We start from the raw sequence: 26027 nt of genomic DNA on the forward strand, positions 1-26027 counted from the left end.
AGTCACCGCATTTAATGAATTGTACCTTGTTAGCCACTACCAGAATCCTTTGATTAGACTGTCTCCTCACAGGGTGATATTGAGGTGTCTGGGAGAAGCTGACAACAGGGTGCTCATGGAATATAAATAAGCCCTTGAGACTCTTCAGTCCTTGCAGTGTGTTCTTGATAACTGTAACTTTCAAACCAGTGACCTTGCCATTGTGAAAGGGAAAATAATCATTATTCATGTACTTTACCTTTTTACACGGCCGTTATCAGGACATGATATTCAACATGTGACCTTGAAATGCAAATAAAGCCTGTTATTAATGTGTGGTCTCACCCATCACCATAGCAACATGCATTTGCCCAAATACAAGCTGTTTTAGACAGATTCCACTGAGATCTGAACTACATTTAAGTAGTTTTATATATAATTTTACTGTCTCTAATAAGATACCAGACTGATGAAGGAGAATGTTTGACCCGAGAGGGTGTTTTTGCCTCCTGTGATTTACTAATAAACTGCCAAATGTGACTGTCATTATTTTGACTTGGTTTGAAATCAATTTGATATTTTGACGCTTATCACTACTCAAGGTCATAGGATCTTCTCTAATACAATAATGCACCATTCTTTATATGAATCTGCTAGACTGGGTTTCTGAGAACTGCCATAGGAAAAAATATAACTTGTCAGAGCTCAGGCGGGCACTTTCCTGGCCTATCTCCGTTATCTCTTTTCCTTGCTATGAGCAATACACCAGTTATCATTTTTACTGGCCTGGTGTCAAATCTAGTCACCCATAATTTTCAGAGGTTATACTTTATGGCAGATGTGTGACATGGCAACCTAAAAAGGCAATTACAATTTGGCTCATTGATCTTGGTTGTAGGAACTGAGTCTGCTATGACGATACTGTTTGATGTGTAGGTTTGCAGTCATTGGCTTGTTATAATGTATATGTTTGTACTTTTTGGCTGCCCCTTTCGTCAATTGGGTATAGCAGGGTTCCCCAACCTTTTTTACTCCTGAGCCAGACTTAGATGTAAAAAGTGTTGGTGAGCTACATAAGCATTAAAAAAAGTTCTTTGGGAATGCCAAATAAGGACTGTGATTGGCTATTTGGTAGCCCTATGTAGATAGCTGTCCTGCAGCGGGCTCTGCTTGGACTAAAACTGTGTCTCTGTGCTTCCAAAACTTGTCTCCAAACCAGAAATGTAAAAATGGCACCTGCTTTGAGGCCACAGGGTGGTGGCGAGTAACATGATGCTCACGAGCCGCTGGTTGGGGATCACTGAGGTATACTTTACTAGTATGCTCTGTCACACATAGACCACTTGGTTGGACATGCCTTATCATTCTAGCATATAGGTATGACCCACTATATCCAGAGAATGTGCCCTATCTAGACTAGCATTCCAGCATAAGATTATGTGGGGGTACCCTTGTGGTCAAACCAAGACTGACCAGCACAAAGGAAAACTCTGCATCACATTCAAAATAGCTAACTTCTGATGAAAAATGAAAATTATGAAAAAAACATTCCAAGGGTTCCTAATATAATCTGTTGGCCAAGCCAAGACAACAGATTATGGGTTTGAGTATAGGGCCAAAAGATCGAATAATAATGACGGGTATAGGAAAAGTTGGTCCAGGTACCGCATCAACGAGCCGATGCGGTCCCCGATCCGACTAGATTTTCTAACCTGCCCAATCGAGATCTGGCCGATTTCAGGCCAGATATTGGTCGGGCAGGCCCGTCGGTAGTGCCCATACACGGGACGATTAGCTGCCTGAATTGGTCTAAGGGACCCATATCGGCAGCTAGAATCGGCCCGTGTATGGGGACCTTTACTCCAGATATTTTGAAATGTACTCAATGTCTCCAATCCTGGAGAATGCTTGATAACACTTTCCCTAACCCGTTCTACTCCCTAAGCACAGACAGGTTGCCATGTAGGCAAGATACTGTAAGTTCTACGCACATGACATCATTGCGGTACCATATCGGATCACAGGCGGAGGCTTCGTACTTATTCTGCATCTGTTTATTTTTGTTTCCATTACATGTGCCAAGGGTTTGTGTATTGTCAATTCAAGTAGAATTGCTTATTCTTACTTTCTACCTCCTACTCTGTCCAGTTCCTCAGGGTCAACTTTCAAGCTGTTCATTGTGTTCTGAGAACTGACAAAAGATTCCTTTTTGTGCATTGTGATACAGCCGAAGCGCCAGCAGTTTGTATCCTGGAGCCATGTTCTCTAATAGAGATTTGTTTCTTGCTATGGCTCTTGCACAATAGAGACTCTTCATTTCTTGCATGTTTTGTTTCAAATCCCAGCTAAAAAATGTATATTTATAATTAGAAATCTGCACTAAAACATTAATGATGGTGCTTAGTGATATCATCAGTTATAAGAGGTGCTTAGTGATGTCACTTGATGAACAGTGTTGTATAAGGATATTACCAATCACCTTGGATCTCTCTTTCTTGTATATTTAACCAGGACCCTTGGGCTTTGTTGGGACCAGCAGTGGGTTTGTTGTACAGACTGATGGGGAATGGGAGGGTGGGTTGTGAGTGAGCAGCAGGCAGACCTTGCCTCGTGCCACGTGATTACAAAGCCCCTCATAATCTCTAATATGTATGTATTAGGAGCACATAGAATGCACACAGAATTCTACTGTAAATCTATTAAATATATACAAGCTGGCCAACTACATCAGTCATTCCTGGCCTGGCCAGTCCTGCACTTACTTTCATCTGATTCATTAAGAATTCTACTTCTTCTTCATACATTATACATAGGGACTGAGTTTTACCTGCAATTTGCTTTTCAAGGCGTAATCTCCCAAATGTTTGCCCTTGTTATTGGCCACCACTGGGATCACCTGAGTTCTAGCTGGGAAGGGTGGGAGCTAAAACATGGAGCTGGACCCTGCTCCTGTAGAAACTTTAACAAGAAAGGGAAAGTTGTGCTCCACTAAATTTGAAACCATTAGGTGGAGGTGCAATGAGGCTGTGACCACAAACTTCATACAGACAAAGCCAGAAGGTCCCCTGCACTCGCCCACAACTACAATGTTCATTCTTGGCAGGAAAATCAGTAGTTTGAAGCACATATAGTTACTAAGGTTTAAAAAAAAAAAAAAAACACGTCCATCAAGTTCAAACCTAATGCCTACAGTATATATAACCTGCCTAACTACTAGTTGATCCAGAGGAAGGCAAAAAAAACCCATCTGAAGCCTCTCTAATTTGCCTCAGAGGGGAATAAAATTCCTTCCTGACTCCAAGATGGCAATCAGACCAGTCCCTGGATCAATTATGTGCTCAAAGCTCATTTTATTATGTCTGCTAGAAGGACCTACTGGTAAATAAAGCATTAGAGCAGCGGTTCTCAACCTGTGGGTCGCGACCCCTTTGGGGGCCGAATGACCCTTTCACAGGGGTCGCCTAAGACGATCGGAAAACACATATTTCCAATGTTCTTAGGAATAATTTTATGGTTGGGGGTCACCACAACCTGAGGAACTGGATTAAAGGGTTGCGGCATTGGGAAGGTTGAGAACCACTACATTAGAGAGATTATTAAATGGTCCTCTTTTATATTTATACATAAATATCATATCACCCTTTAGAGGGAATCTGTCATATTTTATGGCTTACTTTTTATTTTTAAATTAAACTGTTTGTATAGCAAATCATTCACTCAAATATTTTATTCTTGAACTAACAAATGTATTTTTATTTAGTTGTAATATAGGTGTGTAGGCGCCATCTCAGTGCATTGTGCCTGAGTCTGAGCTTTCAGAAGGAGCCAGCGCTACACATTAGAACTGCTTTCAGGTAACCTATTGTTTCTCCTACTCCCATGTAACTGTAGGAGTCCCAAGCCAGACTTGGATTTCTTACTATTGAGTGCTATTCTGATACCTACTGGGAGCTGCTATCTTGCTCCCTTCCCATTGTTCTGCTGATCGGCTGCTGGGAGGGGGGGATATCACTCCAACTTGCAGCACAGCAGTAAAGTGTGACTGGTCACATGGCTGTGGCACCCTGGGAAATGAAGAATATGGCTAGCCCCATGTGACATTTCATAATTAGATTAAAAAAAAATCTGTTTTCACCTTCAGGGTAACTTTTACTATGTTATAAAATGACCTATTCTTAGCAGCTTTTCAGTTTGTCTTTAGTTCTTGTTTTTTATTGTTTTTACATTATTTGTCTTCCCCTTCACTCCTTCCAGCTACTCCTTCCAGCTTTCAAATAGGGGTCACTGACCCCAGAAGCCAAATTACTATTGCTCTGTAAGCAATTTTAGTTAATGTTACTTTTTATTACTTATCCTTCTATTTAGACCCTCCTCTATTCCTATACCAATCTCTCTGTCAAACCATTACCAGGTTGCTAGGTTAAATTGGACCCTAGCAACCAGATAGCTGCTGAAATCCCAAACTGGAAAGCTGCTGAACAAAAAGCTAAATAAATCAAAAACTGCAAATAATAAAAAATGAAGCCCAATTGCAAATTGTCTCAGAATAGCAGACTCTGCATCATACTAAAAGTTAATTTAAAGATGAACTACCCCCTTTAACATTTTTCTTGTTCAAGTTGGTTCTGAGAGCTCATATGAAAATATACAGTATGCCCATATTGTTTATTGTATTTTGCTGGAATAGAAATGGCTTAAACACAAAGGTATTTACAAATAAATCTGCTTTATTTGTTCCTGTACCCCCTTATATTTACTCTGTTCCCTACAGCATTGGCCATTAATGTGTAATATTACAGGATGGGTAATGGCAACACATAAATTATCACTTAATGTTTGAATAAAACGTAGGATTATTCCTCCAATTTTTGATACAATTTTTAGCTTGCGCAGCAGTTGCACTTTACTTGGCAGCAATTTACACAGCGGTGAATAAAACTTTTATTTCCCCCCGAGTTTTAGAGAGCGTGTGTTTTAATAAATTTACAGCCACATGGGATTGCGTATATATTATTGTTCTGAATCATAAATGACAAACTTTATTGATATAATTTAGAGGTACACTGCTCCAAAATAAAAGAAAGTTCTACATAAATTTAAAGAAAAGCCCCAGCTTCTTAGCTAGTGATGTAAGTGTTTCTTAGCTAGGATTCAGTGTTTCTTTCTCATTTTAAAACTGCTGGGACTCATTTACCAATACTGGGGGCATTTGCACCTGGGCAGTAACCTAAAGCAACCAGTCAGTAATTGTATTTTTTTCAGCTGCATGCAAAACAATGAAAGCACACATTTGATTGGTTGTTTGCCTAGTGTTTATAAATATGCCCCGATGGGTAACTCACACAGTAAATCTGGGGATACTATCGGCAGAGTGCCCCAATAGGTAACTCACACAGTGAATCTGGGGATTCACTGTGTGAGTTACCCACTGGGGCACTCTGCCGACAGTATCCCCAGATTCACTGTGTGAGATACCCATTGGGGCACTCTGCCGATAGTATCACCAGATTCACTGTGTGACATTCCCATTGGGGCACTCTGCCGACAGTATCCCCAGATTCACTGTGTGACATTCCCATTGGGGCACTCTGCCGACAGTATCCCCAGATTCACTGTGTGAGTTACCCATTGGGGCACTCTGCCGATAGTATCCCCAGATTCACTGTGTGACATTCCCATTGGGGCACTCTGCCGACAGTATCCCCAGATTCACTGTGTGAGTTACCCATTGGGGCACTCTGCCGACAGTATCCCCAGATTCACTGTGTGACATTCCCATTGGGGCACTCTGCCGACAGTATCCCCAGATTCACTGTGTGACATTCCCATTGGGGCACTCTGCCGACAGTATCCCCAGATTCACTGTGTGACATTCCCATTGGGGCACTCTGCCGACAGTATCCCCAGATTCACTGTGTGACATTCCCATTGGGGCACTCTGCCGACAGTATCCCCAGATTCACTGTGTGACATTCCCATTGGGGCACTCTGCCAACAGTATCCCCAGATTCACTGTGTGAGTTACCCATTGGGGCACTCTGCCAACAGTATCCCCAGATTCACTGTGTGAGTTACCCATTGGGGCACTCTGCCGATAGTATCCCCAGATTCACTGTGTGAGATACCCATTGGGGCACTCTGCCAACAGTATCCCCAGATTCACTGTGTGAGTTACCCATTGGGGCACTCTGCCGACAGTATCCCCAGATTCACTGTGTGACATTCCCATTGGGGCACTCTGCCGACAGTATCCCCAGATTCACTGTGTGAGATACCCATTGGGGCACTCTGCCAACAGTATCCCCAGATTCACTGTGTGAGTTACCCATTGGGGCACTCTGCCGACAGTATCCCCAGATTCACTGTGTGACATTCCCATTGGGGCACTCTGCCGATAGTATCCCCAGATTCACTGTGTGACATTCCCATTGGGGCACTCTGCCGATAGTATCCCCAGATTCACTGTGTGACATTCCCATTGGGGCACTCTGCCGACAGTATCCCCAGATTCACTGTGTGAGATACCCATTGGGGCACTCTGCCGATAGTATCCCCAGATTCACTGTGTGACATTCCCATTGGGGCACTCTGCCGACAGTATCCCCAGATTCACTGTGTGAGTTACCCATTGGGGCACTCTGCCGACAGTATCCCCAGATTCACTGTGTGACATTCCCATTGGGGCACTCTGCCGACAGTATCCCCAGATTCACTGTGTGAGTTACCCATTGGGGCACTCTGCCGATAGTATCCCCAGATTCACTGTGTGACATTCCCATTGGGGCACTCTGCCGATAGTATCCCCAGATTCACTGTGTGACATACCCATTGGGGCACTCTGCCGACAGTATCCCCAGATTCACTGTGTGAGTTACCCACTGGGGCACTCTGCCGACAGTATCCCCAGATTCACTGTGTGAGATACCCATTGGGGCACTCTGCCGATAGTATCCCCAGATTCACTGTGTGAGATACCCATTGGGGCACTCTGCCGACAGTATCCCCAGATTCACTGTGTGAGATACCCATTGGGGCACTCTGCCAACAGTATCCCCAGATTCACTGTGTGAGTTACCCATTGGGGCACTCTGCCGACAGTATCCCCAGATTCACTGTGTGACATTCCCATTGGGGCACTCTGCCGATAGTATCCCCAGATTCACTGTGTGACATTCCCATTGGGGCACTCTGCCGACAGTATCCCCAGATTCACTGTGTGAGATACCCATTGGGGCACTCTGCCGACAGTATCCCCAGATTCACTGTGTGACATTCCCATTGGGGCACTCTGCCGATAGTATCCCCAGATTCACTGTGTGACATTCCCATTGGGGCACTCTGCCAACAGTATCCCCAGATTCACTGTGTGAGATACCCATTGGGGCACTCTGCCGATAGTATCCCCAGATTCACTGTGTGAGATACCCATTGGGGCACTCTGCCGACAGTATCCCCAGATTCACTGTGTGACATTCCCATTGGGGCACTCTGCCGATAGTATCCCCAGATTCACTGTGTGACATTCCCATTGGGGCACTCTGCCGACAGTATCCCCAGATTCACTGTGTGAGATACCCATTGGGGCACTCTGCCGACAGTATCCCCAGATTCACTGTGTGACATTCCCATTGGGGCACTCTGCCGATAGTATCCCCAGATTCACTGTGTGACATTCCCATTGGGGCACTCTGCCAACAGTATCCCCAGATTCACTGTGTGAGATACCCATTGGGGCACTCTGCCGATAGTATCTCACTTAGTGAATCTGGGGATACTATCGGCAGAGTGCCCCAATGGGTAACTCACACAGTGAATCTGGGGATACTGTCGGCAGAGTGCCCCAATGGGTAACTCACACAGTGAATCTGGGGATACTGTCGGCAGAGTGCCCCAATGGGTATCTCACACAGTGAATCTGGGGATACTGTTGGCAGAGTGCCCCAATGGGAATGTCACACAGTGAATCTGGGGATACTGTTGGCAGAGTGCCCCAATGGGTAACTCACACAGTGAATCTGGGGATACTGTCGGCAGAGTGCCCCAATGGGTAACTCACACAGTGAATCTGGGGATACTGTCGGCAGAGTGCCCCAATGGGTATCTCACACAGTGAATCTGGGGATACTGTCGGCAGAGTGCCCCAATGGGTATCTCACACAGTGAATCTGGGGATACTGTTGGCAGAGTGCCCCAATGGGAATGTCACACAGTGAATCTGGGGATACTGTCGGCAGAGTGCCCCAATGGGTAACTCACACAGTGAATCTGGGGATACTGTTGGCAGAGTGCCCCAATGGGAATGTCACACAGTGAATCTGGGGATACTGTCGGCAGAGTGCCCCAATGGGAATGTCACACAGTGAATCTGGGGATACTGTCGGCAGAGTGCCCCAATGGGTAACTCACACAGTGAATCTGGGGATACTGTTGGCAGAGTGCCCCAATGGGAATGTCACACAGTGAATCTGGGGATACTGTCGGCAGAGTGTCCCAATGGGAATGTCACACAGTGAATCTGGGGATACTGTCGGCAGAGTGCCCCAATGGGAATGTCACACAGTGAATCTGGGGATACTGTCGGCAGAGTGCCCCAATGGGAATGTCACACAGTGAATCTGGGGATACTGTCGGCAGAGTGCCCCAATGGGAATGTCACACAGTGAATCTGGGGATACTGTCGGCAGAGTGCCCCAATTGGTATCTCACACAGTGAATCTGGGGATACTGTCAGCAGAGTGCCCCAATGGGAATGTCACACAGTGAATCTGGGGATACTGTCGGCAGAGTGCCCCAATGGGTATGTCACACAGTGAATCTGGGGATACTGTCGGCAGAGTGCCCCAATGGGTAACTCACACAGTGAATCTGGGGATACTGTTGGCAGAGTGCCCCAATGGGTATCTCACACAGTGAATCTGGGGATACTGTCGGCAGAGTGCCCCAATGGGTATCTCACACAGTGAATCTGGGGATACTGTCGGCAGAGTGCCCCAATGGGTATGTCACACAGTGAATCTGGGGATACTGTCGGCAGAGTGCCCCAATGGGTAACTCACACGGTGAATCTGGGGATACTGTCGGCAGAGTGCTCCAATGGGTATCTCACACAGTGAATCTGGGGATACTGTCGGCAGAGTGCCCCAATGGGTATGTCACACGTTGAATCTGGAGATACTGTTGGCAGAGTGCCCCAATGGGTAACTCACACGGTGAATCTGGGGATACTATCGGCAGAGTGCCCCAATGGGTATGTCACACAGTGAATCTGGGGATACTGTCGGCAGAGTGCCCCAATGGGTATGTCACACGGTGAATCTGGGGATACTGTCGGCAGAGTGCCCCAATGGGTAACTCACACGGTGAATCTGGGGATACTATCGGCAGAGTGCCCCAATGGGTATGTCACACAGTGAATCTGGGGATACTGTCGGCAGAGTGCCCCAATGGGTATGTCACACGGTGAATCTGGGGATACTGTCGGCAGAGTAAAGTTTGGCCCTCCAAGAAAAGCTTGAATAGAAAAAGTTCATCAACCACAACTCTTGGGGGCGGCAAGAGTTCTACCCACTGCGGCAATTGGCAGTGGGTAGAATGTTTCAGAAATGACAACATGGCATTTAGGGTTGCCGGCATTTTACTGGCCTGGCCGGTAAAAATGATGCTTGATGTTGAATTTACTAATTGGGAAAAAGTCAAAAATATAGGAGGGCCAGAAAAGGTGGCAACCCTAAGCGGCATTAAAGGGGAAGGAAAGGTATAACCACTGGAGGTGTCTAAGTGAGCAGGGAGAGTACTGATAAGAAAATATGTCGCCAGGAAAAAAATATTGAAACGGGCAGACTGGGGTTCACAGAATGCCCATATTGCCAGGGGTATAGCTAGAGGGGTTGGTACTTCAATTAAGTCTTTTGCCCAAGAAGGTTTAAAAGCGACAGGGGGTGCTATGGAGTTGGCCCTGCTAAAAACTTTGCACTAGAGCCGTGGGCTCCTATCTACACCCCTGTCGCCCTGTTTCCTACACTGACACTGCGGCTTTAATTAGCATGCTAATGGCCTGGATCTGCTGTATAATGGGAAAGGAAACGCTACCCCTTGGTGGGAATATTCATAACTCTCCTTATACGCGAACTTCTGGTTTTTTCCAAAGATGCATAAACAGATCAATTCTAATGACAGAACTGCTAGGTTTTTTTTTTTCCTGGGCTCCATTTATAACCCAGCAGCCATTATATCACATGCAGCGCGACTGTGAGTAGCGGGGAATGTGTGATTAACATATGCTGAAGTCTCAAACGTTTACTTGTCATTTGTAATTTACTGTGTAATTGTTACAAGGAGGAATATATTCTTTTCCCTTTGCTGGTGTGAATAAGGTGATGTTTCTGAGATTTTTTTTTTTTTAACTTCCTACTTGAATTGTTTATTTTACATCTTTCAGGAACTAAAAACGGTAGGAAAAGTGTGGGAGTAGCTGTAGCAGGATGGGTTCCCATGGGTCATTGCAAAAATGATGCAGGTATTGGGTGGAGTGTAGGTTGGAAAATGAAATGTGCATAGGTGTTTGGGTCACTTGTTATGCTTAACATTACAGGTAGGCAGACTAGGCCTTAGTATTTATGTATCAAGGGTTCTAAGTGTTAAGGTCCCCATACACGGTAAGATCCACTCGCTTGGCGAGATCGCCAAGCGAGCGGATCTTCCCCCGATATCCCCACCTACGGGTGGGCGATATCGGGGAGCTTGAAGTTAAAAAAATAAATAATCCGATCGTTTGGCCCTGGGGCCAAACGACCGGATTATGTAGGCGGCAATGGGGCAGTCGGTTCAGGGACCAATGCGGCCTACGATCCGACTGAATCTTTTAACCTAGCCGACCGATAGCTGGCCAATTTCAGGCCAGATATCGGTCGGCCAGTCCGCTCGTTTCTGCCCCTACATGGCCAGATAAGCTGCCAAGTCGGTCCAAGTGCTATAGATTGGGAGTAATGGGAGGAAAGAGTGGGGTGTGGAGCCATTATCAGTCATCCTGTGTAATCATGGCGCCTATACTTACCAACTTATAATTATTTATTTGCCTTTGACAGACAAAAAAGGGCAATGATCCCTGTATAATCCAAACGGAGGCCTAGTTGCTGAGGAACACTTGACAACTCACCATGACGGCTACCACCGAGGAGCTAGTGTTAATGGAGGATGATACTTCGCTGAACCCCCTCTGCTTCGAGTGTGGTCAGCAGCACTGGACAAGAGAGAACCACCTGTACAACTACCAGAATGAAGTGGACGATGACCTGGTTTGCCACATTTGCCTTCAGCCTCTACTGCAGCCGCTGGATACCCCCTGCGGCCACACCTTCTGCTTCAAGTGCCTCAGAAACTTCTTACAAGAGAAGGACTTTTGCCCGCTGGACCGGAAAAGACTGCACTTTAAGTTGTGCAAGAAATCCAGTATCCTTGTGCATAAATTGCTGGATAAACTGGTGGTTTCCTGCCCATACTCTGCTGCTTGCAAAGAGACCATGCAACGGTGTGACATGGAAGCTCACCTTAAAAACAGGTACGTTTTATATATCTATTTACAGTGGTGTGAAAAACTATTTGCCCCCTTCCTGATTTCTTATTCTTTTGCATGTTTGTCACACTTAAATGTTTCTGCTCATCAAAAACCGTTAACTATTAGTCAAAGATAACATAATTGAACACAAAATGCAGTTTTTAAATGAAGGTTTACGTTATTAAGGGAGAAAAAAAACTCCAAATCTACATGGCCCTGTGTGAAAAAGTTATTGCCCCCCTTGTTAAAAAATAACTTAACTGTGGTTTATCAATTTCAATTTTCAATTTCAATATCAATTTCTGTAGTCACCCCCAGGCCTGATTACTGCCACACCTGTTTCAATCAAGAAATCACTTAAATAGGAGCTACCTGACACAGAGAAGTAGACCAAAAGCACCTCAAAAGCTAGACATCATGCCAAGATCCAAAGAAATTGAGGAACAAATGAGAACAAAAGTAATTGAGATCTATCAGTCTGGTAAAGGTTATAAAGCCATTTCTAAAGCTTTGGGACTCCAGCGAACCACAGTGAGAGCCATTATCCACAAATGGCAAAAACATGGAACAGTGGTGAACCTTCCCAGGAGTGGCCGGCCGACCAAAATTACCCCAAGAGCGCAGAGACAACTCATCCGAGAGGCCACAAAAGACCCCAGGACAACATCTAAAGAACTGTAGGCCTCACTTGCCTCAATTAAGGTCAGTGTTCACGACTCCACTATAAGAAAGAGACTGGGCAAAAACGGCCTGCATGGCAGATTTCCAAGACGCAAACCACTTTTAAGCAAAAAGAACATTATGGCTCGTCTCAATTTTGCTAAAAAACATCTCAATGATTGCCAAGACTTTTGGGAAAATATCTTGTGGACCGACGAGACAAAAGTTGAACTTTTTGGAAGGTGCGTGTCCCGTTACATCTGGCATAAAAGTAACACAGCATTTCAGAAAAAGAACATCATACCAACAGTAAAATATGGTGGTGGTAGTGTGATGGTCTGGGGTTGTTTTGCTGCTTCAGGACCTGGAAGGCTTGCTGTGATAGATGGAACCATGAATTCTACTGTCTACCAAAAAATCCTGAAGGAGAATGTCCGGCCATCTGTTCGTCAACTCAAGCTGAAGCGATCTTGGGTGCTGCAGCAGGACAATGACCCAAAACAAACCAGCAAATCCACCTCTGAATGGCTGAAGAAAAACAAAATGAAGACTTTGGAGTGGCCTAGTCAAAGTCCTGACCTGAATCCTATTGAGATGTAGTGGCATGACCTTAAAAAGGCGGTTCATGCTAGAAAACCCTCAAATAAAGCTGAATTACAACAATTCTGCAAAGATGAGTGGGCCAAAATTCCTCCAGAGCGCTGTAAAAGACTCGTTGCAAGTTATCGCAAACGCTTGATTGCAGTTATTGCTGCTAAGGGTGGCCCAACCAGTTATTAGGTTCAGGGGGCAATTACTTTTTCACACAGGGCCATGTAGGTTTGGATTTTTTTTCTCCCTAAATAATAAAAACCCTCATTTAAAAACTGCATTTTGTGTTTACTTGTGTTATCTTTGACTAATAGTTAAATGTGTTTGATGATCAGAAACATTTTGTGTGACAAACATGCAAAAGAATAAGAAATCAGGAAGGGGGCAAATAGTTTTTCACACCACTGTATTTATATTTAGTTCTTTCATGTGGACAGGGCAGTGGCTATCAAACTGTAGGCCTTGGAGCAGTGGTGGAATGGGAACAGTCTGAATGCCAGTTAGGGTAAGATTTGGGGAGATGTTCTCTTAGATACCCCTGAAAGCCCAGCTAGAAGGTCAGTTACAGTGAGATCATGGGAGGAGGGGGGTAATATGCAGTCCTGGGTATTCTTGGCACTCAGGCTAAATTACTCATACACCAATATTTGACTACATCTATAACTTAGTTATGAGCTAAGGGGGACTTTATACAAAGGAGCCTGAATGCCTCTGGTATACAGGACAGATAAGCATACTGCATGTGTTTAACATGATATGAAGCTAAATATTAAAGGACAAGGAAAGTTCAATTTGTCAATTTTTTTGGTCCCCCCAGTGACTGTAATTGCTTATCTGATTTCCAAGACTATTGCTCTTTTTAAAAAACATTGCACTGGGTGAAGAAGTTTCATTGTCCCTCATCTTCCCAAGTATCAGGTCAGACTTGCAGTCCTGGACATCACTGTCTGGACTAGTCCTGCCCAAGTTCTCCAGTCTTGAGCTTTGCCCATGTAATATCTGTAGGTGGCGTGCTCCTACCCTTACATTTTACTGGTTTGGGTGCTTCTAACCCCAGAACATAGGTTCTCTGGCTGTAGGAGAACTAGCAGCTGACTGCATTAATAACGACTATTTGGAGAATGCTGGGAGCTTAGTGCTGGAGGGCTAGAAATTAGCTATCTCTTTAAAGGAGAAGGAAAGGCTAATAAAGAGTTAATCTCAAGCTGCAGGCATACCTTCAGTTGTCTCAATAGTGCCCTTAAGTCTCCCCATATTTCTCCCGTTCAGATGATCAGAAGCCTCATAGGAAAAAAAACCCTGAGCTGTGTAAAGGAGTGTGTAATGCCTCACTCCTGTACCAAAACCAAGACTAAGACCGGTGTACATGCTCAGTTTGTAAGACTATGAGTCAGCTTCCTGCTGATTGGCTCAGATCCACATTCCTAAGGGGGGGAAGTGAGTTCTTAGCATTCTTGAGGGAGGGGGGAGCAGGAGAGGGGAGGGAGCAGAGAGCTGCATGTCTGTGGCACAGGAATTACAGACACAAGAAATCTTTTGACAGAGAAGTCAGTGCAGCGTTTCTGTTAGTGCTTATGGCTGTATGTACATAGACTATTCTGATAAAGCTTACTTAGTTTTTACCTTTCTTTCTCCTTTAAAGTTCCCCCAAATGGCAAAAAAGGATATAGTGTCCCTGCATATGCTGGTGGCTTTGGATAAAGGTGGCCATACACCACTCGTTTGGAGATCTTTCACTGATATGTACACCTTGAGGTGGGTGATACCGGATTGTCAAGGTCACCAAATAAGCAGATCTTTCATTGTATAGCCACCTTTAGATGTATCCAGAGTCCAACCTTAAGGTGTATTTTATCCAAAAGGAGGATCTTAAATGTTCAGTCAAGCTGGGCCAAATTTATAACAGGCGTGTTTTGGGTTTGTATGTTTTAATATGGATTTTTAAATAAAAATGTTATTTTTCTTTTTGATTTTTGAGTTTTTGTTAAGTTGTGGGATACTCTTGGTAGATAATCCAACCTTAAGGTGGCCATATCAGGGCCAAATGATTAAATTACATTGATTAGATGTAGGCCGTCAGGACAAGGACCATAGCAAAGAGCCAATACGTTCCTCATCCCAACTGGATTTTTAAACCTACCAAAAAACCAAGTGACATCTGGATGATTTTAGTCCAGATATCGATCAGGTTGGCCGGTTTGAGGGCCCCATACCCCGACTTCAGAAGCTTTTATCAGCTTGTGTATGGCCGCCTATACCTTGTGCTGTTAGAGTCCAATTTAGCTCACAACAGCCCCAGTGCTCTTCTTTCTGTTCTCCGCAGTGCTTTCTGCTGCTTGTGAGCAGTGTTTAAGCTTTAACAGCCATAAGACATCGGCTTCTCAGCAGAGCAATGCCTCCTGCCTGTCAGCACTTTCCACAAGCAGTGCTCAGGAGAAGATCATACACTGCAATACAGACCCCAGCCTAATGACGAGCTGTACATAAAGGTGCCCTGTCTGTGTCTCAGTCTAACTTAGACAATTAACCTGGGAAACTCTAGCAGTGACGTGGCTAATCACACAGGGCATCTTCTCCCTCTGATTAGTAATCACTATACGAGCACCAGCCTATTAATTCTCTGTCGCTGTGTGTAATTGAATGGCTGAATATAAATTGGTTATTTGTATAAAGAACAGAAAATGATTACAATTTCTTTGCTTAGCATGGATTGTATTTATGTTTGTGTCACTAAGCAATTAATTGCATAGAAAGACACAAACAGATAATAAATATATGGATCTGTTGTTCTAAGGTGTCCTGGGGCATCTCACCGGAGGGAGCTACTGAACCAGCACAGGGCCAGCAAACTGCAGATCGAAATCGAAGGTGAGAACGGATCAGTACTGATCGATCACCAGGGACCTGTGTCGCCAGAATCCGACAAAACTAGGAGTGGATCGGCGCTGCCGGAGAGGAACGTGACGCCATCTGTGATGCCTGCATGGATGGAGGAGCACGGATTTGATAACCCAGCCTTTGAGGAAAGCACAGTAGCTGACGGTATTTTATTTTTGTATTTAGACTTTTTTCATGTGCAGCCCGAGGCCTTACAGATGTTAGGAAACTATAATTCCCAGCAAACCCAAACTATTGGCATTCTCCTGCCAGTGGGATGCAGGGATTTGTAATTCAGTAACATCTGGAGGCAATCAGGTTTACATTTCTGGCTTAAGGGAATACTATACCACTGAATTATATGAAGAGCAGTGATCCCCAACCAGTGGCTCGGGGGCAACATGTTGCTCCCCAACCCCTTGGATGTTGCTCTCAGTGCCCCCAAACCAGGGAGTTACTTTTGAATTCCTGGCATGGTGGCAAGTTTTGGTTGAATAAAAACAAGATTTACTACCAAATAAGCTGTTAGTGTGCACCTAATAGCCAATCTTAGCCCGTATTTGGCACCTCCATGAACTTTTGGTGCTTGTGTTGCTCTCCAAGTCTTTTTACATTTGACTTTGGCTCACGAGTAAGAAAGGTTGGGGACCCCTGATGTAGAGAGTGTTATTCTAAGACAATTGCAATTGGTCTTCATTTTTTTATTATTTGTGGGTAGCAACCAGGCAGTGGTTTCAAAAGAGAATCAGGGATATGAATTGAGGACAGCAGCAGAAACGTGAGTAATAAAAAGTAACAATAAAATTGTAGTCTGATGATAGTCTGTAGTCTGTAGAGCGATATTTCACAGCAGGCATCAGTGAACGCCATTGGGAAGTTGGAAAGAGTCAGAAGAAGCAGGCAAACAATTCATAAACTAAAAAAATGCACACTGAATGAAAAGTTGCCATTTTGTAATATACCCTGAAGGTAAACTACCCCTTTATTACACTGAGGGGCACAGGGGGTGTGTTGATCATCTTATTTCTTCAAGGAAAGAAGTTTAGCGAATGTGCCTTTTAGCATGAGTTGTTCTGGGACACAGGTTTGTGCATTCCACATGATCCTCACACACTGTGTGCCATAAGGCAGAGTGCTGCCCTTTACATGAATGGGAAGCAGCTGCCCACAGGAAAAGGTTGTTATGGACCTAAAAAGAGATCAAACATCCTTTGTACAATAGGCTGATTTCCTTTTGATCCGCTCATTGTCCTTGTACTAGTATATAAGCCTATTATATGACATATTTTATGTTTCTGCTTTGCTTATAGAAACAGCTTTATTTTAAGCAGCTCTGCCCTTTAATATCAATGCCCTTACTTTCTAAGGCACTGAGAGAGCAACCCTTTCCCTGCCAATGGCCATGGTCCATTTCTATTCAGTTCAGTGGAACCTGCACACATAGAATCTATGTTGTTGGGAATCTGCTTTCTTTCCATTCATGTCGATTCTACATTGTTGTCAGGGAAAGGGTTAAAGGGATAGTCAAAGGTACAGAAAATTCCCCAGGACAGTAAGCCATAACAAGTAGTGATGCACAGGTAGAATATCTTTCTCCCAGCAGAAGTGGGGTTTGAACAGTGTATAGAGTATAGGGTTTTTGCCTGCCCACAACCTGCCCCTGGGAACGTATCAGGAGAAGATCCGCTTCTTTGGTGACCTCGACCAAACGAGCAGATAGTAATATGTATGGCCACCTTTAGTCTGGAGTAGAGAAGAAAGAAAATATGGGGAAAGAAGAAGAAGAACAGAAGGGAAAAGGTGGTTTGTGTGATGATATGGTCCTGTTCTGTTTGGCCCAATAAATGTATATATTTATATTATAGTCATGTCAACTCCCCACATTTCCTGGAAGTTAATCACAATCACATAATTTTCAGTGATAGCAGACATGGACCCTCTAAGGCTTAACCCCCTGTGCTCCTGTCCAGGCACAAAAGTAACTATATAATAGAAAAATGGGGGAGGAACCAGAGGAGCAGAACTTTGCTGCAACTTACCTGGTTTTGCACCACAGCATAATTCTACTCCTCTGCTTCTGTTATATTTACTGGAAGTTAAGCAGTGTTGGAGCTCTCCCCCCTGCTCTCCTATTATTATAGAATATTCCCCTGGTTTATTTTACAGTTTACAGGGAACCGAGTAAGGACTGGTTTATAATGTCTACGTGCACAGTGAGCAATTTGTTATACAGGTATAGGACCCATTATCCAGAATGCTTGGGACCAAGGGTATTCCGGATAAGGGTTCTTTCCATAATTTGGATCTCCATACCTTAAGTCTACTAAAAAATCAATAAAACATTAAATAAACCCAATAGGATTGTTTTGCATTCAATAAGGATTACTGTATATACTCAAGTATAAGCCTAGTTTTTCAGCACCCAAAATGTGCTGAAAAAAGTCACCCTCGGCTTATACTCGAGTCGGGTGCCATGGGTCCCTCTAGACTAGCACCCTCTCTCCTTTGTGTGCAAATTAGGCCACCCACAACCAGACCCTCCAGTACCCTGGCCTAGGCTCCCACTAGCAATACTTATTTCCCTTTACATCTCCTCCGGGACTGGGTCTGCTGCCAGTTTGCCAATGTGCAATGAGCGTGGGGTAGTACTCATATTGTTTTTGTTGACCCTCTTCTCCACTTACAGAGCTAGTTTACTGTTTTTCTTTGAAATAAATATTGAATAACATATACCCCACTGATGCCTCAATTAATTAAATTTTATTGGTATTTATTTTGATTAAAACTTAGCAGTAGCTGCTGTATTTCCCACCCTAGGCTTATACTCGAGTCAATAAGTTTTTCCAGTTTTCTTAGGTAAAATTAGGTACCTCGGCTTATATTCGGATCGGCTTATACTCGAGTATATACGGTAATTATATCTTAGTTGGGATCAAGTACAGGTACTGTTTTATTATTACAGAGAAAAGGGAATCATTTAACCATTAAATAAACCCAATAGGGCTGTTCTGCCCCCAATAAGGGGTAATTATATCTTAGTTGGGATCAAGTACAGGTACTGTTTTATTATTACAGAGAAAAGGGAATCATTTAACCATTAAATAAACCCAATAGGGCTGTTCTGCCCCCAATAAGGGGTAATTATATCTTAGTTGGGATCAAGTACAGGTACTGTTTTATTATTACAGAGAAAAGGGAATCATTTAACCATTAAATAAACCCAATAGGGCTGTTCTGCCCCCAATAAGGGGTAATTATATCTTAGTTGGGATCAAGTACAGGTACTGTTTTATTATTACAGAGAAAAGGGAATCATTTAACCATGAAATAAACCCAATAGGGCTGTTCTGCCCCAATAAGGGGTAATTATATCTTAGTTGGGATCAATTACAAGGTACTGATTTATTATTACAGAGAAAAATGAAATGATTTTTAAAATTATGAATTATTTGATTAAAATGCAGTCTATGGTAGACGGGCTTTCCGTAATTCAGAGCTTTCTGGATAACTGGTTTCCGGATAAGGGATCCCATACCTGTATCATAAAGATGGGGACCCCAAAAGCACTACCCTGCCAAGGGCCCCATTTAGTCGTAATCAGCTGTGCTTGGGTGTGGTTGGTGACACTCATCCTGTATTCATGCCCATTGTACCTAAAATGCTACAGGTTCCCAGAATTCACCTGGGTCCGTTCTCCTAAAGCTGTAGTACGTGGCATGCTCAATATCCAGAACAATCCAGTTCCAAGAATACATTAATGGCTATACCTTGTGGTTGCTTTTCACAAAATGCGGCTGAGTAGCTCTCAGGTTTAACGATGCCGCATAAACAATAAATGTCTTCTCTTACTGGAACCTTAATAAAAGGAACCTCTCAGTAACCAGCGGAAGGTGGCTCTTCCTCTTCCCATTCTTTTTATAGTTCATTTTAGTACCGTGCTTTTTTTTTTTTTTTCTTCCAGAAATCCCTTTGTGTTCGTGGTTTACATCCTCAATACACGAGAAAACCGTAGCAACTGCTATTGTAATCATTCTTCTCTTGCCATCAATATCAGAACGCATTATAAGTCTCAGATTCTGATCCATGCTCATATTTCTTTTTGCCTTATTTAAGTTGGGATAATAAGATGCGGATGTGAGTGCGTTTCACAAAAGAACAGACATTTTCCAGATTATTTTACCTTCTCCTGCTAGTGAAGTTCTTTAAAGAACAAATAGCAAGTGCCGTGGCCTGTGGGACAGAGGAATGTCTAGACGTACAAGGTTGCCTCTTTTATTAAAGGGCAAAAGTAGGATTTGCCGAAGCCCCACCTGGATGGGGGGCACCATCAGAACTTTCATCTGCTATAACATTTGATTGAAGTATCCCCCAGACAAGGGGGTGCCTTTAGAAATAACATAGATGGAATGGGTTCCACCCTAGAGTGCAAGATAAGTAGTCAAAGGGCAGTTGTCTAATATTACCCAACAAGCTACAGCTGTAATTTGGGGAAATAATTCAACTGAAATTTCAAGTTTCTTTTTCCTAACAGCCATATCTGTTCTGTTTGGGTATAGGGTTTTATGGTCTGGCCCAGATTTATAGTAGATATTAAACACTTCTGTTCACTAGCTGTAGACTATAGAACATAAGCACCAAGACTGAAAGCAGGTTCCTCTCAACAGTGGTGGGAAAACAGTGTTTATCTTCAGGGGTTTATATACCAATGAAAGACTCATGGACACTCACACTTGGGGAAACTTTTCACAAAGCTTGACCAACTTTGGTCCAATGGAGGAGATGAGCCGTTCCTGTATTATATTTAATCAGTCAGTAGCAGTCTCTAAAACTGAATGTAAGTATATTAGAGAGAGAGATTTCTGGAGGAGACTGTCGCTTATGTCTCTTCCCAAAGAAGGAGCCCTCTAAAGTATGTTTGGTTGGATGTTGCCATGAGTAAAAATGTACTGTAAAAGTTCAGACAAGGATGATTTAAGGTGTAATTGGGGGTATTAAAAGTATTTGCCTGCTCTTGGGGTACAATTGCATGTAAAGAAGTTTCATTTAACTTCCAACATGTGTAGGTTGGAAAGATGGTGGCAACTGATATCTTTGTGCCATGGTTATTGGTCAGGTTGGCATAAAGGAGCAGTACATTTGAATCTGTCAGTAGCAGTGGAATGATCCTATTGTTTCTAGCTTTGCATATGCTAGATTGCTTGCAACAGTAATGTTACCCTGTCTGCTTACCTACGATCTTTCCAACAACTGTTTGTCATAAGAAAGATTACAATTGTTACATGTATGGCCAGTTTAAGGAGGACATTTGGCTTATTTCATTGGTGACCCACCATTGCAAAAGCCTTAGCAAGTGTCGGACTGGCCCACAAGGATACCAGGCAAGCTCCAGGTTTCTAGACAATCATAGTCATTCCTTAATTCTGTATGGGAACATATTGGCTAAATAGATGGAAGAATAAATTATAGTATGTATAGACAAGAGACTAGGAGAATAAAGAGGTTGTGTCAGGAGAAGAAGATAAAATTATTTGAAGAGTGGGACAATAGCGTAAGCTTTTCTGGTGGGTCACTGGCATCCCAGTCTGATGCTGGCCTTTCCACATAAACCTAGAAGGAAATCAGGATTGCCCATGTAGGGCTGCATTTTACTAAGAGAGTGAAGACATTATTTAAGTGGAGTCCTATAGTTTCCAGTGGAGGCTAGGGGCCAGCATTTGAACAGATGGTGAGATCTGCTCTGCACCTTAGTCTGATGGTGACTTTTTTGGTAACATTTTTGTGCTGTGCCCTTTGCCAAATCACATATAATGTCTGACACAGCAATTTCAAATCCCAGTATTTTTTATTATTATGAGTTTTTATTACAATATTTCTTTCTCTTTTTTATGTTAGCCAGGGTTTCGTTTTAAGCCTTAGGGAGGTTGGTTACATTTAGAACCTTTCTTTCTTACAAGGTTTCAATCCAAAGGCTTAGCCTTTCAGGCACTGCTGTTTCATCCCCCTTTACATTCCTTTTCAGTGGAAAACGGCACATTCCTGCAGGAGGTAAGGTCGGAACAAAGTCAGAGCACTCTCCTTGGCGCGGCGGATTTTCATCCTTAATAGAATCTGGCACCTGCGGCGTGACTGCCTTTATAATTCCGCCACATCTGTAACGCTCCTCACTAGACTCCACTTCTCTCTGATAGATATTTCATGCGTCTCTCCATTCCGCATTGTACTACTGAGCAAGGTCTGCACGTTGGATTGTGCCTGGCGAAATAAATTACAAACGTCTTAACTCATTGCACTATAGCACAAACTTAGACTTGAGTCCTGACTTCTTCAAGGGCTATGGGAGCTACTTGTTGTATTACTTGTTTTGCATTTGATAAAATTGCCAATAGCAAGCTGCAATTGGTCGGTTTTGTGCTGTGTTACCATTATTGGTGAACCTAGACTTCGCAGGTCAATAGAGCGCCATTTAATAAGCATAAAAGAGGGAGCAGTTACAACCTTGCAGAGGTTGCTGGTCTTATTGGATATCTTGAACTTTCCTTAGCTCCTTTCCATAGCCCCCCAGACCAGGAAGGGGCATGTTCTGGCAGTCAGGGGGTGTTGTATGACATAACCATATGGCATTACCACATGTTATATGACATTACCATAGATGGAACTCTTATAGCCTGTATATTGAGATACCATAAACCTATGGCACAATTGGTGTTCTCCTTTACTAAGCACAATTCTGCAAGAAAATATGGGGTGTATTGGTCTTTTACTGCAAGAACATATATTAGGACAAGCCAGAGATGGCGTTGACCCTGAATCATATAGGGGGGGGGCAGTATTTTTGGCCAAGCCCTCAACCATCAAAAACCACAGTCAGAGCTATCAAACCACATTGAGATCAACAAGCGGCTTTACCTTTTGCATTTTATGTCCCAAAATTTGCCATTGCTTCCCAAAATGTGCAATTCCACCCCCCCACCACCACCCCCCAAATAAAGACCTGGACCAGAGGTGGCAAAAAAATCATGTTTGTCCATATTGCATATTATTAGGTACTCATTGTCTTTTGTATGTAGTTTACAATTTGTAGCCATACGTCCCTTGGGCTGTTGGGAGGGTTATGTAGTTCAGGGGATGTTGTTGTACAATTGCCAATCAGCAGAAATCAACTGCCTCCAGTTTGAAATGCCTGCGGTTCCTCTAAGGACTGGACTTGCATTATTTAATGATGCTTCACAATGTTATCAGTAATGATTACGGACCCCCAGAAACATCTTTACTGCCGCGCTTCCACTTTATGCCTGTGAGCGCTCCGACATTGTGTTTGCCGAGATCACAACCTCTGGCGCAGTCTGCATAATAATCTGCACAGGGGGAACTTGCCTATTTATTTCCCACGTATCAAGAAAGCATCACTCCATATACTCTGAACATGTTTATGAATCCCATAGGACTCCTAGCCTGGGATGATTACACACATCTATAGAAATATATATTATTGAGCTTGACATATTATTTTATATGTGCCTTATTAATAGCAGTGTTGTGTCTGGGAATGTTCTGTATAAACCCGGTGAGATCCTCCAGCCCAGATGATCAATAGACGGATGGATTATGTGGATTATAAACTGCCAGTTCTTTGCTATGGTTTGAGTCTGCACAGTAAAATGAATCTATAAGAATAGTGGAAAGGGGGATAGCTGTCAGTTCCTGAATACAAACGAGAGAGAATATTCATGCAGTGGCTTTAACAGAGATCTTACAGCCCCAAGGCTGGATATCTCAGGCAATACTCTTAAGGGCCCTGCATTGCTTTGGGTTTCTGAAGTCACAAGTCACCTAAAGTTGCCTTACAAGGGCAGGGGGCAGAATGGCACATGTGGGGTGGGAAGCAATAGCACACGAGGGATGGAGAAAAGAAAGAAATTGCAGATCAAATAGAAAGAGTAGCTACAGTATGTGTGCTGAATTTACTTTCTTCCAGGCTCCCCAAGCAAAGACATCCGCTACCTATGAAAGAATGGATATATGCCTTTGCCACACATATATATATATATATATATATATATATATATATACCAAAATATACCAAAATAATTTACGACTGGCACACCCGATGTAAAAAATCACAACTTTATTGTGAGCACATTGTACAGAAGTAGTTCAACGTTTCTGTCCTTAACTGGACCTTTTTCAAGGATCTTCTCACGACTCTCCATCACAGCTCGTCCAGTGAGCCACTTGGACCTCTGTTCTTACTTAGTTTAAAGGTCTGTCCTCTCTATATGAAGTACTTCCTGCACACTCTACTATGTCCCATACTTCATCCTTACCCCACCCTGCCCCATGGGCCCTCCTTCCTCACATCCCTAGTCCTTCCTCCGCCCGACACAATTTTGAAGAATAACTACTGCCTCCCCCCTAACAGGATACACCATCTTGTTTTATGTTTCCCAACATAATCCCTCTGCTCCAAATACTGTTATATCATGCTCATATTATCCAATAGTATTTCTGCTTTTAAAAAGTTAACCAACAAAAATGTAAAATGGGGGGTGCATTGCACACCGTTCCTGTGACTATACATCTATAACTATTCAAATTCAGTTCTTCTGCTCTGGGACTTGGACATTTTGTGCCTTTTCCCAAAAACTTGCCCTGACGCAGCCCGCTGATATACAGCACCCCCCGCTGAGGTACATGACTGCCCCTATTGAGGCCCAGAATCATTAACATGATATATCTTATAAAAGCAGCGTGCTTGTAAGGTTTGTGTTGTGCTGTGCCAAATGGGATCGATGGAGATAATTGATGTTGGCTTGTTCCTCCAGGATGCTGATAAAGCTCTTACATGTGCTCCAGAAAATGTGATTAAAGTCTTTTCACTCAAGAGTCACTCTCAAGTGCACATTGCAGCCAGCTCTCTGTGAGACCGACCAAGGATAGGAGCAGTAAGACTTCTCCCGCTGCCACATTCCTATAAGGGCCGAGGAACAAGTCAAAGGTCCAAGCTCTGCCTATGGTGGAGACAGGTGGCTGCTACACAAAAATGCTCATTTTGGCATCCCCTAGCAGTGCCCACCTGGCATCCCCTAGCAGTGCCCACCTGGCATCCCCTAGCAGTGCCCATCTGGCATCCCCTAGCAGTGCCCACCTGGCATCCCCTAGCAGTGCCCATCTGGCATCCCTTAGCAGTGCCCACTTGGCATCCCCTAGCAGTGCCCACCTGGCATCCCCTAGCAGTGCACACCTGGCATCCCCTAGCAGTGCCCACCTGGCATCCCCTAGCAGTGCCCACCTGGCATCCCCTAGCAGTGCACACCTGGCATCCCCTAGCAGTGCCCATCTGGCATCCCCTAGCAGTGCACACCTGGCATCCCCTAGCAGTGCCCATCTGGCATCCCCTAGCAGTGCCCATCTGGCATCCCCTAGCAGTGCACACCTGGCATCCCCTAGCAGTGCCCATCTGGCATCCCCTAGCAGTGCCCATCTGGCATCCCCTAGCAGTGCACACCTGGCATCCCCTAGCAGTGCCCACCTGGAATTCCCTAGCAGTGCTCACCTGGCATCCCCTAGCAGTGCCCACCTGGCATCCCCTAGCAGTGCCCACCTGGAATTCCCTAGCAGTGCTCACCTGGCATCCCCTAGCAGTGCCCACCTGGCATCCCCTAGCAGTGCCCACCTGGCATCCCCTAGCAGTGCCCACCTGGCATCCCCTAGCAGTGCTCACCTGGCATCCCCTAGCAGTGCCCACCTGGCATCCCCTAGCAGTGCCCACCTGGCATCCCCTAGCAGTGCACCCCTGGCATCCCCTAGCAGTGCCCACCTGGCATCACCAGCCAGTGCCATGGGTACCATGTTTTCCATTTATTTTAATAGGAAGCAGTGGCAGGCATTAAAGGTGAACTTCACCTTTAAAAAACCTTTAGTACAATAAAGAGTGACCTGATATAAGCAGTCTATAATATTTGTTTTCTATGGTGTTGGAATGATTATCCTTCCTATTCTGCCTGTTTCAAGCCTGAAATTAACTACTATCTGGTTGTTGGGGTCACTGACCCTGGCACCAAGACAACAGAATGACCTTAAGGCTAACATTTTATTGTTATTGCTTATCTATAGAAAGGGCTCTCTGCTATTGATATTCTGGCTTCCAAGCTGCCTCAAGCATCAGACGTCGTCTCCCATCTATCCAGGATTTTGCAGGGACAGCGCAGAAGAGAGAAGGTTTACGCGGCGTGCAGGCAGTAAATAAAGATCACTGCAGTTGGGTCACGCTATTTGCTGTTGGGATAGTAAATAGTCATATATATTGCTGGCACGTCCATCACAAGATATATTTTATTGTATTTATGTCACCCCAAGGCGTTGAGCT

The 26027-nt window shown here is 44.1% G+C and overlaps 1 protein-coding gene across 3 annotated transcripts in view; it reads left to right on the plus strand.

The window, feature by feature from the left end:
* The window catches only part of lnx2 (ligand of numb-protein X 2), an 89710-nt gene that overhangs the window by 48400 nt on the left and 15283 nt on the right, over positions 1–26027 (plus strand). For all 3 annotated transcript variants that reach the window (XM_031896134.1, XM_031896135.1, NM_001079138.1), the window contains 2 exon segments: positions 11064–11536; positions 15579–15826. In XM_031896134.1, coding sequence (XP_031751994.1) covers positions 11136–11536; positions 15579–15826 — 649 coding nt within the window. In that variant the 5' untranslated portion in view covers positions 11064–11135.

This window comes from Xenopus tropicalis, chromosome 2 (assembly GCF_000004195.4).
Source record: "Xenopus tropicalis strain Nigerian chromosome 2, UCB_Xtro_10.0, whole genome shotgun sequence".
In the NCBI taxonomy this organism is placed as follows: Eukaryota; Metazoa; Chordata; class Amphibia; order Anura; family Pipidae; genus Xenopus; species Xenopus tropicalis.